The 17,410-nt window shown below is 34.1% G+C and overlaps 1 protein-coding gene across 3 annotated transcripts in view; it reads left to right on the top strand.

Moving 5' to 3' along the window:
* The window catches only part of LOC129806075 (cell surface glycoprotein 1), a 48,842-nt gene extending 40,690 nt beyond the window's left edge, over positions 1-8,152 (top strand). For 2 of the 3 annotated variants that reach the window (XM_055854404.1, XM_055854403.1), the window contains one exon: positions 1,463-8,152. In XM_055854404.1, coding sequence (XP_055710379.1) covers positions 1,463-1,722 — 260 coding nt within the window. In that variant the 3' untranslated portion in view covers positions 1,723-8,152. The remainder of the gene's footprint in view (positions 1-1,462) is intronic. The other variant, XM_055854405.1, reaches the window with a different exon arrangement.
* The last annotated feature ends 9,258 nt before the right edge of the window (positions 8,153-17,410 follow it).

Below are 17,410 nucleotides of genomic sequence, written 5' to 3'. Positions count from 1 at the left end.
TCGTCAATTGTCCGAGAAATCCAATTTTTGCATCGCGAAATCCGAGAAATTCAATAATTGCATCGCGAAGTCCACTTTTCGCATTGCGAAACTCAAAAATTGCATCAGGGAACCCGAGAACCCCATTGCATCGAAAAACCCGAGAAACCCAATAATTTCAACGCGAAACCCGGGAAACCCAAAAATTGCATCGCGAAACCCGGAAAATCCAAAAATTGCATCGCGAAATCCGAGAAGCCCAATAATTGCATCGAGAAATCCACTTTTCGCATTGCGAAACCCAAAAATTGCATTGCGAAACCCGAGAACCCCAATTTTTGCATCGAAAAACGTGAGAAACCAGAAACCTTTGTCAGAAAAAATGGAAATGAGTTACCCCTTGAAGCGCTCTTAGGAAAATTTGAAAAGCAAAACCAAATCCATTCTAGACTGATGCAGTAGAATGAATAGCGGAAGCTGATTTCTTCCCACAAGATCAGTTTCAGGCTAGGCGAATCTTAGAATCTACTGTCTTTTTGGGAATTCTAAAGATTCGCCTTAATTGCCTGGCTCTACTCTGTCTTGGGAGTATTCCTTGGCTGCAGGGCGCTTTTTCCATGTTTCCCAAGGTCTTTATGAATTTCTTACGTGACTGGAAAAGGAATTAGTTTCCGCAGGATCACTTTCATGCAATTCCCGACAATTGCGCAATTTCTGACTGAAATTCCCGAAGAACTATTCCATTTGGATGTAGTTGCAATTGCATGTTTGTTGCTCGCATGAATTCTTAATGCGAAAAATCGTTTTTTTACGATAAAATGCTTAGGAAACTGAAACAAAATATGAAAAAGAAATTACAAAAGCTTTGCTTCCGGGATTGAGCAGTAGAGGAGACTGTGATACAATCACTGTGAAAAAAAGGAGGCTACGATTAACTTTTTTCCTCATAACTTTAACACTTTTTAGGTGTAAAAATATATCAACATTTTTAATGTTAATTTTACACCATTTTAAGTGTAAAATTAACATGTGAAAGAACCCTTTAACACGTAATACACCTAAAAAGGGTAATATTTACACCGATTTTGGATCGATACTGCAGGGTAAAATTAACATCTCTGGAATGTTATTTTAACTTTTTCGGATATCTCTCAGTGTGGTAGAGCTATCTCGACTTATCTCTGTCTATCCTTTAAATATTTATCAATCTGAATTTAACAATTTTTGACAAATTCAAGGCATACCAAAATTTTGTTTAATGCCTAATTCTACCCCAATTTCCACTAGATTTTTTTTTTAGAAATATTTTTTTTCTTGTGTTTTTTTGAATGGTTTTGTAAGATTTGAGCGAAAAGGTTTGTAAGAAAGTTTGTTAAAAGTTTGTCAAAGATTTTCTATGTTTTGACACAAGTTTCTATGTAATGTGTTTCCACTGTAAAGGCAATATAGGGGTTGGTTTTGAAGGAATCCTAACCACTTGTAGCCGCCAAAGACATTCCGATAGCACAGACAATACTCCAAGGTCAGAAGATGCCTGATCCCATGACAATGTCAACTGTTTCTGCTACACCAGGATCTGTAACAGAAGTGAGATATGACAAGCCAGTGCCAGGTTCGACACTGCGTCGCCTGGAGGATCCTGCCTTTGAGCCTGACCCCAAGCGTCAGGGTGTGCCAAGCACAGAACCATTTGAAAAAGCCCATGATCGTTTTGATCGTTTCTGGGGTGGGGAGAAGGCTTAAGCTAAAAAAAAACCCTATATTAAATTCCTTACCATATGCCCTAAAAAACGTGGTGTAATTCGCTATGACAGGGTAGAATTAGGGGTAATGTTCCAAATAGGACATTAGGAATTTCAGTGAATTTATTTGTCCTATTTGAATCAACGCCTCAAGATATTAGCAGCGTATTTCACATATTAAGATGAACACATTGACAAAGAAAGAAAAAAAGGAACCTAATTAAAAAAAAAGATGAAATAAAAATCAGAAAGCATAAATTATAAAGTATTAAGTTTTATATACAAAATTACCACTATACTATGCTGTCAGATTAGAGAGATATTATTGAGTATATTTAATAAAAAAAAAACATTTTAGATACAGTAAAACTTTAATAAGAAAAACTATATAATATTGTTGATGCAGCCCTAGTAAACTTCATTAGTCTAAATGTCGTTTTTATTAACTTTGCAACATTTTTATGAAAAAAAAATCGCAGCCATGTTACTAAAACTGCGAGCATAGAAGTTTACCGCGTAACAATAGCCAGAGGTATCAATAAAATTAACAAATTACAAAGCGTCACAGATCTTTGATATAATTAAGAATTCCCATAATATTCTCAGCATTTAAAAAAAAAAAAACAAAATAAATACGAAAACATTTACCCTTTCTCAAAGATTGATAGGTTTTTTTTTCCTATTTAATCACAAAGATTGTAGTCATGCTTCGGAGAAAATATCTCACAAATCTATAAAAAAGATAGTTTTGAAATAAATACAGGAAAAAGTGCATAATGGAACATGGATTTATTGAAGGAACAGGCCATATTCCTCTTGAAGAAAATCACTATTAAAAATTGAAAGAGAAACTGTTTCAGAGAACATTTTCAATAACATAATTAAAGGTATATTTCTCATAAGAAAGTCAAAGTTAGATGGGAGGAAAGAGAGTTCAGGAGAAAATAGCAATTGCTACTATTTTGTGAACATGTACGTGTGCGTTTCTTATGCCCAGCGCACAATAGGTTTTCTTTTGTAAACATGTTTTCAAAATTTCCCAAGAGAATGAGCGAGATGACTAGATCTAGATCTCACTTACTCTCATTGAAATGTCAAAAACATGTTTACAAAATAGAAATTATTGTGTGCTAGGTATTATGCCCAGCGCACAATAAGTTTCCTTTGTAAACACGTTTTCGAAACTGCCTATAAGAGTGAGCGAGATGACTAGATATAATGCTTTTCACTCTCACTGAAATGTCAAAAACATGTTGACAAAACAAAAGTTATTGTGCGTTGGACATTATACTCAACGTCCAATAACTTTTGTCAATCAGTTTTTGACAGTTCAATAAGAGTGTGAATGAAACCTAGATCTAGTCATCTCCCTCACTCTCATAGGCAGTTTCAAAAACATGTTTACAATACAAAATTATGAGCATTATGACCAGCGCACAATAAATTTTGTATGTAAACATGTTTTTGACATTTCAATGAGAACGAGTGAGATCTAAATCTAGTCATATCTCTCACTCTCATAGGCAGTTTCAAAAGTATGTTTACAAAAAAAAATATTGTGCGTTGTGCATTATGCCCATAAATTTTGTTTAGTAAATATGTTTTCCAAATTTCACATGAAAATGAGTGAGATAACTAGATTTACGTTTTATTCACTCTCATTGAAATGTCAAAAACATGTTTACAAAACCAATGTTATTGTGCGTTGGACATTATGCCCAACGCATAATAACTTTTGTTTGTAAACATGTTTTTAAAATTTCCCATGAGGATGAGCGAGATGACTAGATCTAGATCTAACTCACTTTCATTGAAATGTCAAAAATATGTTTACAATACAAAATTTATTGTGCGTTGAGCATTACTGAACTGTCAAAAACTTGTTTACAAAACAAGAGGTATTAAATGTTATAGGCTGCGCACAGATCTTTTTCATATAAAGATCGTTAGTCTAACACAGGACTTAGAAATGTATCAAGAAGCGATATCAATCGAAATTTTCTTTGTGAAAATTCGAGCAGTTTTGTTAGAAGTTTCTAAAAAAAAACGATTTTTATAAAAAAAGGTTCCGTGTGCAGTGGCTTATAGGGTACGCACAATTACTTTCACTTTGTAAACATTTTTGCAAAACCGAGTATGTTAGAAAACCTGCTACAATCGACAATACTCTGTCGACTCGATCGAGACCAAGTACACTTATGTAATTATCATTCGTATTGGGATATATTTGTTACAATTCAATCGTGTTGTCGTATATCCCGTGTTGGAAGAATTTACTGATTGTAGATCGTACAGGAATGCCTTCTTCGTAATGTGGATGCTTCTTTATTACGTTTTATCACAATGAAAAATACCTTTTTTTAGATATTCAGATCTTTGCACCGGGCGGGACTCGAACTCCCAAAACTGTGAGTCAAGCCGGGGATCTATCCGCCCAAGAGCCAATGGTCTTGCCCATTGCCCCACTGAGAACCCTTGCAATAGGGAGATGACATCTTTCCGGGTGTGTCAGGAATGCTGATTCTTTCAGAGAACAAACAATCCTCTTCAGAGCCTTCTTCAGTGATGGCCGAAAGCTCTGGAGAAAAAACATTGTTGTTGCTCTCTCAAAGGATCAGTATCCCTAAGCACCCGAAAAGAGGTCATCTCCCTATTCTCAGTTGAAATGCCTATTGGTTGTATTTTTTCAATAAATTTCTAGTGTTAGGGGGAAGTGGGGCATATTTGAAATTAGGATTTTACACCAATTTTTGAATAAAATTGATCCTTATCGTGATATAATTTAGCTGCACAAACAGATTGAGAAGCTAAATTACATTATGATATGGCTCAATTACATTTAAAAATAGGAGAAAAATACCAATTTCAAAGGTGCCCCACTGTCCTCTATCACGCTTTTAGGACGTCCACTGCGTGGGTCATCTTCAATGCATTCACGACCACGTTGAAACCCCAATGCCCAACGACAAACCATTGCTATTGAAGGACCAGAGTACTCTAGCACTTTTACCATCTTTATATTGAATTTCCATCGCCTTTAAACCTTCTTTTACAAATAATTTAATCACAGCACGATGTTCAAGTGTCCATTTTGATAAAAGCCCTGACACGCCAACTTCAATTCACTCGCATGATAAAAAAGTATTGCCAGATGGAAATGAAACTTAGCATAGATTCAAACCAAGTCTAGTACTACATTATCGACTATAATTTAAAATAGGCCAGTCTCAGGACTTAGCACCAGACCTGTAACTAATCTAAACTTTGAATTGCTCAAAAAATGGGTAGATTGGGTGAAGAAAGTGAGGATAGACAAATGAGTGATATTGCAATCCGACAGCGCTCCATGGCATTACACTTCTATGGCCCAGGTGGTCCAGGAGGTCAACATCAAAACGCATAATTAGGATGTGCCACTGGCCCTTCTGTATTCTCTAAACCTGACTCCTTCCGATTTTTACTTGTTCCGAATGATGGTACATAGCGGTGGCAGCCAAAATCCCGTACGCCTAAATCTCGAAAAGGCCAAAATCTTGAACTTGATTAATTTCGAAGTAGTACGAAATTGAGATGATAAATGGTTTCGGTCCAAAGACACCTATTCCTGTCGTCACGGTATCAATGTATTGCCAGAGAGATGACAAAAATGTATGACTAGCGAGGACCGTTGGTTTAAATAAACCATTTTTTTGTGTTTCTCTAGAAATTTTCCGTTTTTCACTGAACAAAAATAAAACACAAACTAATTGAGGATCTAGTATACTGTTCTTTCTTTGAGTTCGAGAAGTAAAATGAACCCGCGTTAGACAATTAAGGCTAGTACATAAAGGAATTTCGATGTGAAGAGTTGTACTTTAGGCGGTAGTAATTTTGTGAAAAGGGAGTGGATGTTCCAACGAGATTCGTTACCTTCGCACGAATCGCGTGCCAAGTAAAATTGTGTCTATCTACTGAAGACAACTTTTTGTCCTAATCGCTTAAAGCGCTTGTCTTAATCCGTGGTCTAGGGCTAATGACACCAAGTTAAGAAGCCCACACCTTTCGATCTTCCGCCACTTCAGGGAGATATTCGCAATCGATCTCAAGGCAAGATTCTGAATGTGCTTTAGGCCACCTTATCCTAGGTCTGGCCCTAGGTCGAGGCCCTTCTGAAATGGCTCTGAACAGCTTTTCTGTTCAATCTTATAAATGGATTTGCAAAAAATATAATATTCACTGTGAACTGCTTCGGAGTGTAGCCTTTTGATTTAGACCCTGCTGTATGTTCCTTTTTTAAACTACCGGTCGGTAGTTAGGTTGGAAGGAGTGATAGGTTATGGGCTCTTTTAAGCAACTAGCCGCCACATCTTCTAGTACTTAGACAGATTCCCCCGGGAGACCCAAATCCATTCGTTCTTCTTTTCTTAAGCGGTCTTCAGACTAGAGGTTTAGCCCAGTTCCCGAAGGTCTCAAAATCCTAAATAGCGAGCAATTTTATTAATTCTTTTTTATAACCTTATAGGTCATTTATCTGTAATAATCCGATCCTAAGTTAAATTTTTCCGAAAAATCTTGATTGATAAGAAATTATAGCAGTTAAGCCATACGGCTAAGCCTTAAGTTTGAAGCCCGTATTATGTTCAGGACCGGACTGATTCCCTCGGCTGTCCAACTTACAGGAAGAGTGACAAAGACCCGGAAGGTAATGACACCACAACGGCTTAGAAGCGGCCCAGGATGGATTTGAATAGTAACGTTTATAGCGCGTTTGATGTTAAAATCGGACTCTGGACCTCTGAGTCAAAACCGGTGCTTTATCGATTTAGTCATTAAGTCTTTTCGTCCAAACGTTTCTGTTTATTGTGTGATAAGCAAACTGTGGCATAGATTCAGGACGATAAAAAATTCATTCACTTACCTTTAAAGGTCAAGGAAACGTTTACAAAGCAAAAGTACTTGTGCGTAGGCCCTAAGGCCTTCCTGTTGATTTGGGAGGAGTTTCACTGGAATTTGGTGTGTTGTAGGTAAAATTGCAAAACATCGCAGTGAATGCCCGAAATAGTTTTTAGAGAGAGTAATGAACATGTGGATCAGCGGCGTGTAGGTGTATTTGCTAAGTGATTGCCCGTCCAATCCTATTCATTCATTTATTTTTTCTCCGAAAGAAAGAAAAAAAAGAAGTGTACATAGAGCACATATTTCGTACATACAAACACACAGAAAAAATACATAATGTGCGGGTATGCCCAAATATATTCCATATGTAATTGTTTATAAAAGAGATATTTGTGAATTCTCACAGAAAAAAAAAGAATCACAGCTATATAATCAAATTTATTTATTTTTTTCCCTTCTTCAACAATCTCACTAAAAGACACTGAACCATCAATTCTCCTAGAAAATAAATTGTTCTATCTATAATAGTATCAATTTTAAGGTCATATTGCACTCTTTCTCGAGCACAATATGATCTCAATTGTCACGCAATTACATAAAGAAAAAACGAAGTCTAAAGACGAAGTAGTGAACACAAAAAAAATATTTAAAGAAAGAAAAAAAAACTATTACCTCAGTGTAAGGAAATATTGTATCAACAAAACCATGTATCTTCTAGAAAATTTGTCCAACATTCCCTCCCTCTGCTGAAGATTTCTACCCCAAAAAAGGGGTGCAAAGTTTTCGATAGGAGAGAAAACTCTTTAATATACATCGTATGTACGAATATATGTCAATATTTTCTATTGCCAAAGACTTTGTTTTTAACTAAATTTTACGATAAATATGTTTGCTAAAGTTCACATCAAAACTAAGAGGAAGACAAAGAATTATTAATAATTTATTCAATAAAATATTTGTATGCTTTTGCCTCTTGTACGCCTTTGTTGTGTGCTTTTTGGGACTGAAAAGAGGTATTTATTATTAATATTCTATCTAAGTTTTCATAAAATAGCATTGTGTCTCGAAATATTTTTGCAGGAAAAACACATGAGAGAAAAAAAAATTCAGGACGCGCAATAAATAATCCATTGTCAGAAAATAAATTTGTTGATATAATTTTTGGGGATATTTTCGAAATTGTTGACATAAACGAAAGAATTGAAGATTAATTAAAAAGATGAAAAACTGAAAATTAGCTGAAAAAAAGATTGTAATCTATTATGTATAATGAAGAAATAAAGTGCACGAATTATTTCAAAATAACAACAAAAAAACAGCGCAATGTTTGAACTAATTGCAGAAAAGCGAGCCTTTGTACCAGGGCCGTACTCAGGCTTTCCGCGCCCCTTGCTATGAGTTTGTTGTGATGCATAATATTCACAAAGCAACCCATGAGGCGACCGACAAAATTCCCTGAGGAAAATCCGATCATTTGGCACGAAAATAGCAAATTTTCACCGAAGGTTAAAATTCATGCGAGTAACTGATACGCCAGAGATAGACATTGATGCGCTATGGAATTCAGAGACAAGGTGAGTTGACAGTTCTGTTCAGTAATATTCTTTCGAAGAGACAAAGCCACTACAAAGCCAAGCCAAACCTATTGGAAAATCTACCGGAAGCCTAAAGTGCAAGTTCACGTACTCGCCGTTTTAGCCCTGATTTTTCTATCATTTCGAATTTAGATATTCTTAACTTAACACGTAAATCGTCAACCCATGTCAACAACAAAGTGTAAACGTTTGCTGCACACTAGTAAGTTCTCTATGATATACCTTCGAATTGGTACAAAAAAAAATTAGACCGGCGAGAGCTCTCAAATCAAGAGGGTTATTACTGAACGAGACGAATGAGCGGTTAGGGGAGACTGGGGCAAAAAGTAACAAAACGGATATTTTATTTTTTTACAAGCTACTCGAGCGCTTCAAAAATTTCTATTTGGCGCAGTTTTATAGGAAATTTACCGCTCTCCAACTTTGTGAAAGTAATTTTGCTCTATTTTGTAAGGAAATACGTTTATCGAGCCAATTTCTAAAAGGTAATTTTGTGACTATTCTCAAAAATGCTGGGGCAAATAGTACCAGACATTGGGTATTACCATATTTTGATTCGCTTCACTACAGGCTTCCGTAAATTTGAAAAAATACCTAGAGGACATATTTTTATAGAAAATTTATTCATCTACACCTTTGTAAAACACCGTTTTCTCTGCGAGAAAAGTGAGAAAACGAGAAAAGCGCTTTTCAAACTATTTTAGAAAAAAACATACAAAAGACTGCAAATCGTTTGACCAATGCAAACAACAAGCGGCGACACATGATAATGACGTTTCTTTTCGCCGTGAGACATCAGAAATTGCTTCACTTGAAAAAATAATTATTATAAAAATAATAATTATAAAAATTTTAAAAAATTAATTTATAATATATTTTGAATAATATGTACAATTCTTCAACCTTTTTTGACCAATTTAATCTTTGTATTGTTTACTAATTTGTATTTTGTATTGCCAGCATTATTATTATTATTATTGTTTAATTTTATCAAAAAAATTAAAAATTATGAATCCGTTAAATTCCATTAAATTAAAATTGCATTGCCAAGAATTCTTGTCCGCTTATTTCATAAAATTAATAACCAAAGAAATTCTTGGAATTTTTCAAAATATTTTAACATTTCATGAATTCTAAAATCGAGAAATATTGAAAAAGCTTCGGAAACTCATTTAAATACTAAAAGACTAAGAACATATGAAATTTAGAACCTATATGATTTTCATTTAATGATACAGTCGACGTTAAATAATTTCCAACTAATTGGCATATTTTCCTGACTTTAAAGGTTTTTAAAATCTCTCTTTTAAAAAATATTAACACGTGTTATTTTAATTTAAAAAATAAATCATCAAATCGAATAAATTTTTGATTTAAAAAAGAATACTTGCAGTATTAAGAAAAACAATAATTTGTTAATTTGCTATTATACTGCGATAATAAAAGTAATTTTTTGCGCAAAAATGCGCTTCAGAAAATTTATAATCCAATGTTTTATTAGACCAATACAGCATTGGTCTAATAAAAATTTTTCTAATAGAATTTTTTGTAATATTTTTAAAACCATCATTGAACTTACTAAGTAGGGAGCCACATCTTTTAAAACGATTTTTAATGCTTCTGCAACTTTATTTACCATAAATAACTTAAAAATGTAGAAAAATCCTGTTTCACTATCAATTACAATATTTGTTGTGACCGAATGTGAGCATAATACGTCGATGGCTGCCCCAGGAAAAATGCTACTATTTAATTGCGAAAATTGAAGAAATTATGCTTTTTTCAAAGGAAAAAACATATTTTTCATAAATAATGAATAATTTCATAACCCCCGACTGAATATTTCCTCAGAAAAAAGTATTTTTTCTCAAGAAAATAATGACGCAATTCACTAAAAATGCAGAATTTTTGGTCGGGAGTATTTTTATTACACCTATTAGACCATTCTCTATAGACAGCATACCGCAGCATAAATCCTATAACAATATAGATAATAAAAATCGTGATTATAATATCCCCCAAGTTGATATATAATTTCAGGGGAAATTTTAAATTCATTTTGAGAGAAAAAGAAAAAAAAATGAAAGAGAAAATCTGCTAAATGGTTTCCAGCGCCATCTACCGGCAGTGTTTAGTTCTGCCATCATCCGCCGCGAGCGCTAAACAGTCCCATTTTCATGTATTTGCTTAGCACTTTTTGTTCGAGAGCTGCTGATTGGCCAGCAGACCGATTCAGCAAAATAAATGCTGAAAATGCTGCTTTTTTCTGCTAACTGTGCTCACTGGGACGCTAATACGTACTCCTGTTAGGAGTCCTTGTTGCGACTCACCTTTTCTCATTTGCAAAGCGCTTCATTAATTTGTATTGTACATGACAACTGTTTATAAATTTATTAAATTATTGTACAGATTATGTAATGACCTATACGACTAATGATTCGGGATTTTCTGCCGTCTTGCCCGACGAAGTCGGATGTGAAGTCGACGGCAGCCGCAGATGATAAAAAGAGGTAACTGAATAGCAGAGTGTCGAAGAAGGTAAGGTATCAAGGAAATTTATATTTAAATAATTCTAAGTTGATTAAAGTTACTTAGCTCTTTCAAATAATGCCTCAAAATCAAAACACGAAAAAGCGTCCCAAACATCCCCGGTCTCCCCTATTTTACTCCTCTGCTTGCAAAAATAAGACAAATTATGGGATTAACAAGAGAATACAGAATTATTAAAAAAAAATCACTAACACTTTTGCTCAACAGAGCATTGCTTGTTGCTCTTTTTTAATTTTTCCTTTTAGAATAATTTGATTATCATAAAGATAAATCACTCCATACTATCTCAGTGAGCTTACTTTCGGTGAAATAGAAAATTTAAACTTTTAATATTTGTAGAAGTTTGTTAGAAATCGTTGAATATATATGACAAATATGCGTATTTTATAAAGAGATATTTAGATATGAAGTTTTAGTAGCGCCGTAAGGTAAAGTGCCCTCGAGTCGACCGGTGGTCAATATTTGAATGTTTTAATGGTGAATTTTCATAAAATTGTCACTGATTCGTATTTATTTATAGAATAACTCACCTATTAATGTTAGATCATAAGCTAAATATTAGTGCAAATATAAATAAATTGAGTAAATAACTCTACCGGTCGAATTGAGGAACCGGTCAACCTGAGGGCACTTTACCTTATGATGATTTGTCCAATAATGTTTCGGAGTATCCGATGTAAATTTTCTTATCAAAATGATATTATTTGAATCTACTAAACCGAGCGTAGGGTATAATTATATATTTATAGACGTTATAGACCATGCTTCAAACGATCCCAAGCTTCGTAATGACTAAGTTTTTCCTATGTTTCTGAATAAATGTGACTCTGCAATTTTAAAAACTGAATATTTTCCCCTAGTTTTGAAAATATGGGCGCGATGAGTGACATATATTGAAAAACAGAGAAGAAATTTAGCATTACAAAGCTTGCTTGTAATAGTACGAAGCTTGAAAACTTCCCCCTAATAAGCTTATTATAACAATAAATTAATATCTAGAATTTCTGTTATATCCTTTCAGATACACAATACCTCTGTAAGACATACAGGACATAACTTGACTTAATATAATTCATATTCATTGATTTTCTGAAGCACAAAGTTGGAATTATCAATTGTTCAATAATTTAAATAACTTAAAAGTTTGAAAGTGTCTTTTAATTTCCATAACGTCTTCAAACTTTGTAACTTTCAATATTACCTGCAAGGTAATTTTATCAGAGTAAATGTATATTTTAATAAAAATATTAAGAGTGACATAGCACAGTGTGTATTGGCAAATGTATTCTGTGTTATCCCATTTAAAATACAATGATTTAATAACATCAGAAATATTCACAAAGTTTTGGTATTTCCTATAAAGAGTTTCAAGAATTTTTGTATATAAAAAGATTTTGCATAATTTTTCTTCGCAGTTTTTAGGGGTTTGCATACACAAAAGAATTCACGAGATAAAGAAATCTATCTCAGGAAAGAGAATAAAAATTCAATACACTCAGAAGAGTTTCGGCAAATAAAGTCTCTCTCTTAGAAAAAACTCTCCAGAACCCTCGATCTTTTGTAACTTTGCAACTCTTTTGGAGGGGAAGGCTTGTTCTTACCTTCAAAAGGATAATACATACAATAGAATCATTCAACCACGAGAATAGATTGGGAAAAAAAGCAAGGGAATAATCACAAAGAGCTATTTCATTGTAATCCGTTTTCTCGTACGAATCTGTGTACCAAATAAACGGAATGAAAATAAATGCATGATTAATTTTTAGAAAGAATAAGTAAATTAATTGGTTTAAGTGGTAGGCACGTGAATTTTTTTTTTGTATTTAAAAATTCAAATTTTATTGCTCTAACTCCATTGAGGGAGTGTATTATAATCTCTGGGTTTTTTTTCACATTCCCAAAATTTGCACTTTTCTCCCCTCGGAAAGCACTTTTCTTAACAAATCTTTGCGCTTCAGACGATTTCTGACAAATGTCTGTCCATCTGGCTGTCGCCTACTCTAGAGGCTAAACGGTTAGAGATAGCGACTTGGGACCCAAGCGAACCACCCATAAGTTAACCCAAGGATAGTTAACATGCCTCTTATTTTCCCCCCACACTTCCCCACCAAAACCATATTTTTTCATGTTTTCCATGTTCGAAAACGTATCATGCGAAGTTTATCAGTAACAGAAAAATCCATGGAATTTATCTTCTATTTTTCCGCGTAAGTTTCCGTGGAATTCTGCGGAGTTGTCAGTTCTTTTTCGCGTGGATTTCTTTGAAAAAAATTCAAGGTATTTTCTTGCAATATATCTGAAAGCATTCCCTGAAAATTGCCTTAAAATTTCCTTTGAACATTCCGAGTATAGGGGAAGGGCTCATACTTTTGGATAGTGGATAGTGGCAAACTCGTACGATATTTTGTACATAAATAATGCAAATTTTGTTTAATAATTCTTAAACTGTATGTAACATATTATCGTTATTAATAAGTAAAATTGAATTAGAAATGCATAAAAATATCTAACAAACTTTAAAGCCGATTATCTCGAAAAAATCCGCAAAAATTCCTCGATCCACGAATATTTGCTAAAAGTTCCACAATTCGCGAAAAAATACGTCGCTCGCGAAAAACTACGAAAAATCCGTGAAAATAATAGCTGGCCGTGAAAACCTGCGTTAAAATTCGCGCCCCGCAGAAATCTGCGAAAAAATTCGCGTCCCGTGAAAATCTACGTAAAAATACGCACCCCGCTTTATGAAAATCCGCATAAAAATTCATTCGAAAATCTGTGAAAAATTTCATTCTTGCGAAAATCCACATAAAAATACACGCCGCGCTTATATTCGTGAAAATTCGCGAAAACATTCGCCCCCCGGGAAAATCCGCATAAAAATCCGCATAAAAATTAGCGACCCGTACAAATCTGCGATAAAATTCGTGCTCCACAAAAATCCGCGAAAAAATTCCCGCCCCGCAAAAATCCGCGAAAAATTCGCGCCGATGAAAATCTGCGAAAAAATTCGCGCCCAGCGAAAATCCAATTAAAAATCCGCGAAAAAAATCGCGTCCCGTAAAAATCCGCGTAAAAATACACACCCCACTTATATCCGTGAAAATGCTCGAAAAAATCGCGCCCATGAAAATCCGCATAAAAATTCACGACAAATTTCACACTTCGCGAAAATCTGCGAAAAAATTCCATTCTTGCAAAAATCCGTGAAAAAAATAACGACCCGAGAAAATCTGCGATAAAATTCGCGCACCACAAAAATCCGCGAAAAAATTCGTGTCAAGTGAAAATCCGGGTAAAAATACACGCCGCGCTTATATCCGCAAAAATGCGCGAAAAAATTCGCACCTGCGAAAATCCGCATAAAAATTCACAACAAATTTTACGCTTAGCGAAAATCTGCGAAAAAATTCCATTGTTGTGAAAATCCGCAAAAAAATTAGCGACTCGGGTAAATCTGCGATAAAATTCGCGCTCCCAAAAATCCGCGAAAAAATTCGCACCCCGCAAAAATCACCGAAAAAATTCGCGTCCCGTGAAAATACGCGTAAAAATATACGCCCTGCGAACATCCGTATAAAAATTCGCGCCTTGCTTAAATACGCGAAAATGCGCGAAAAAAATCGTGCAGTACGAAAACCCGCATAAAAATTCGCTCAAAATTTCGCGGCCGTGAACAAATTTGCTTGCAATAAAATTCGTGCCCCTCGAAAATATGCGAAAAAATTCGCGCCCCGCAAAAATCCGCGAATTTTTTATAATTGGTCTAAATTTTCTGGGCTATTAGTATAAAATTTCCAAAATCGCTTGCTTAGGTTTCGAGATAAACTACAAAGTGTATTTTTTTTACCGGTTTAACCCTTTAAAGACGATTGGAACACCGGTGTCCCATAAAGAAAATAATTTTTCCTGACTACCTAAAATTATTTTTTTCTTTTGTTTATACGTAATTGCAAAGTAGAAGGTTGAATGAATCTAGGATATTTTTTGCAAGTCTCCAGATAGGGTAAAGTGGTGCAAATGGACAGTGGTCCAAGTTGGACAATGGTACAATTTGGACAGGGCTTTTTGACTTGATAAATTTAGTATTTCATTTTTATTTGTATATTTTTAATGCTTTTGTTTTATAATTTTGTTCCTTTTGCTTAAAAACAAATTTTGTATTGTATTTATAAAGAAAAAAAGCCATGTTCAACTTGTACCAGCGAATTGTCCAAATTGTAACACTAATTCCAAATTATATCACTTTACCCTATTTGCTATATAGTAAATTTAAGCTTAAAAATGATGAATTGAATATTCAAAAAATTATTTTAATTATTTTTTACACTGCCAATTTTTTTTAAGCAAACCCGTTTTGGAAAATGAAACTACAATAGTTACTCATACATAATATTTTTCATTAGACTGAAAATTTTATTATTCATTGGTATAGTCAGAAAAATTACTTAAATTTTTCGGCTATTTTTGTCCCTATCGCTCGTAGAGGTAAAAAATGCACCGAATCAGACTCTGTTGGATTTTCCAAAGTCAGATATAAGACGTTTCATTTATTTTGTTTAGCGGTTAAATTTTTATTGTTGATTTTTGGTCCGTAAAAAGTGTCTCATCGTTAAAGGGTTAAAGACGATATTATCAAAACCTAATTTCAGCATCAGGGATGTTCAAATCATATACCCTGTGAATTTTAGCTCAATCTGAGCACTTTGAGAGAATCGGAGGATTACAATAGGTGTGATTAGAAGGAATTATACCTAAAATATGAGTTCCCACACTAACAGAAAATAAGCAGGGGTGCGATTAACTTTTTTTGCTTATAACTTTAACACTTCTTATGTGTAAAAATATATCAACATTTTTTAGTGTTCATTTTACACCTTTTTATGGGTAAAATTAATATTTCCGGAGTGTTATTTTTAACTTTTTCAGATTTCTCTCAGTGCAGAAAATGTGTAGGGTAACGTGTGGTATTTCGGGATACTTTTTAGCACGTTCAAGTTTCAAATAGCTTAACGACTTCTCAAATTATTTTTTTTTGTTTATACAAATATTTATGTTCCTTATACTATCTAGAACAAGATTCTTATCGAAAAATGTTGAAAAATGCATTATTTGTTATACAAAATAGCAAAAAATGTAAAGAAGTAAGAATGGTATATTTCGGGACAGTTGGGTATTTCGGGATAGACGAAAGTCGCTATTATGCAAATAAATTTCACCGAGCCTGATTATTTATCTTTAAGTAGAAGGTCTAAACTTCACTCTTCCATAAAAATTTTGTTTAAATTTCACTTGTAAAGTGTCTTAAATAGAAGAAAACTAAACACTTTTTGTGTTGACATCTCCAAAATTGACCACACTGAAGGTTTTGTAAAAAGTGGAATGTGACACTCAACAATTCACGTGTATTTCACCCTTTAAATTAAATAAAATTTCCGAAGTTTTATGTTTATCTGATACGTACAGACCTTAATATTTCGTGTGGAACTTAAAAATATTTAGAAAACTTATATTTATAGGATTTTTGATGTGTCCCAAAATACCCACATTATGTCCCGAAAAGTACCTTGTCCAGAAATACCACACGTAACCCTATGGTATGTTTTTCTACACACAGAAAAATTTTAACTCTAAATTTAAGAATATATATGATCCTGGGAACTTAAATTGGACGTGAATCCCCGACGCGTTTAAGTTTAGAAGCTCTGAGCGAAAGAAATGGGCTAGAATCCCTAGCTCTTTCAAATTAAGAGATCGGGAACTTAAGTTCTGCATTATCTGGAAAATGAAAAATGTCTACAGATTTGCAAATTGCAACTAAAAATAAATGATCAAGGATTTAGAATTAGGGCATTAGCATTCATTGGATGAAATTTGAAATTAAATTCCTGGGTGTTTCTGTTTAAGAATTTTCTATTTTTCTGTGTGTAGGTTCTCTGAAAAATGTATACAAGTTCGACAAGTTTCCTGTCAGTTCATCGGGTTCACCGTGGGTTCCTCGGGTTTTCCTTGGGTTCCCTGGCCAGATCAGCTCGAGTTCCCAGAAACTAAGTTAACTTTTCTTTTACTAAAGCTACCTTTATGCCAAAATTACGTCAAACAGGAATGGTCTAAATTTCTTATATTTACTCCCTCTTTGGGTAATTACCTTGGTAATTACGCATCATGTGAACACTCCTTCTTATTGACGGTTTAAATTTAAACACTCTGTTGCTCCTTTTCAATTTTAGTGCCCCAGGGCAACTTCCTAGATACACCACTTCAGTGGTTATCTTTTTGAGGATGCTCTAAGGACTAAGTTTGACCACAATGTACCATTAAATGGTCCTCATGTGTGTGTGAATTTGACCATTGAACCCAAAAGGGTGAGTCCAAGATAAAATCTTCATTATTGAGTCAACGTATTTACATCACGAAATTAAATAAAAGGAATTTAGGAGAACCATAAGCTTCGGGGTATTTATGCCATACTTGTAGCGTCAGATTTAATATTAAATTCCATACGTGGGATATAATGAGTTCTCACTTACACCCTCGTATATTAATATAATTTATTATCTGTGCTTTTCTATTATCTCACGAACAAAATGTTGCAGAGTGTTGCGATAAGGTTTGCTTTTTGTGATAAAATGGGCTCAGGTTATTTTAGGCACAAGGTAAATTAAAACTTAT

The sequence above is a fragment of the Phlebotomus papatasi genome, chromosome 3, assembly GCF_024763615.1.
Source record: "Phlebotomus papatasi isolate M1 chromosome 3, Ppap_2.1, whole genome shotgun sequence".
Taxonomy (NCBI): domain Eukaryota; kingdom Metazoa; phylum Arthropoda; class Insecta; order Diptera; family Psychodidae; genus Phlebotomus; species Phlebotomus papatasi.
Note: the sequence above shows the minus strand (reverse complement) of the source record. Positions and strands in the feature narration are given on the sequence as shown.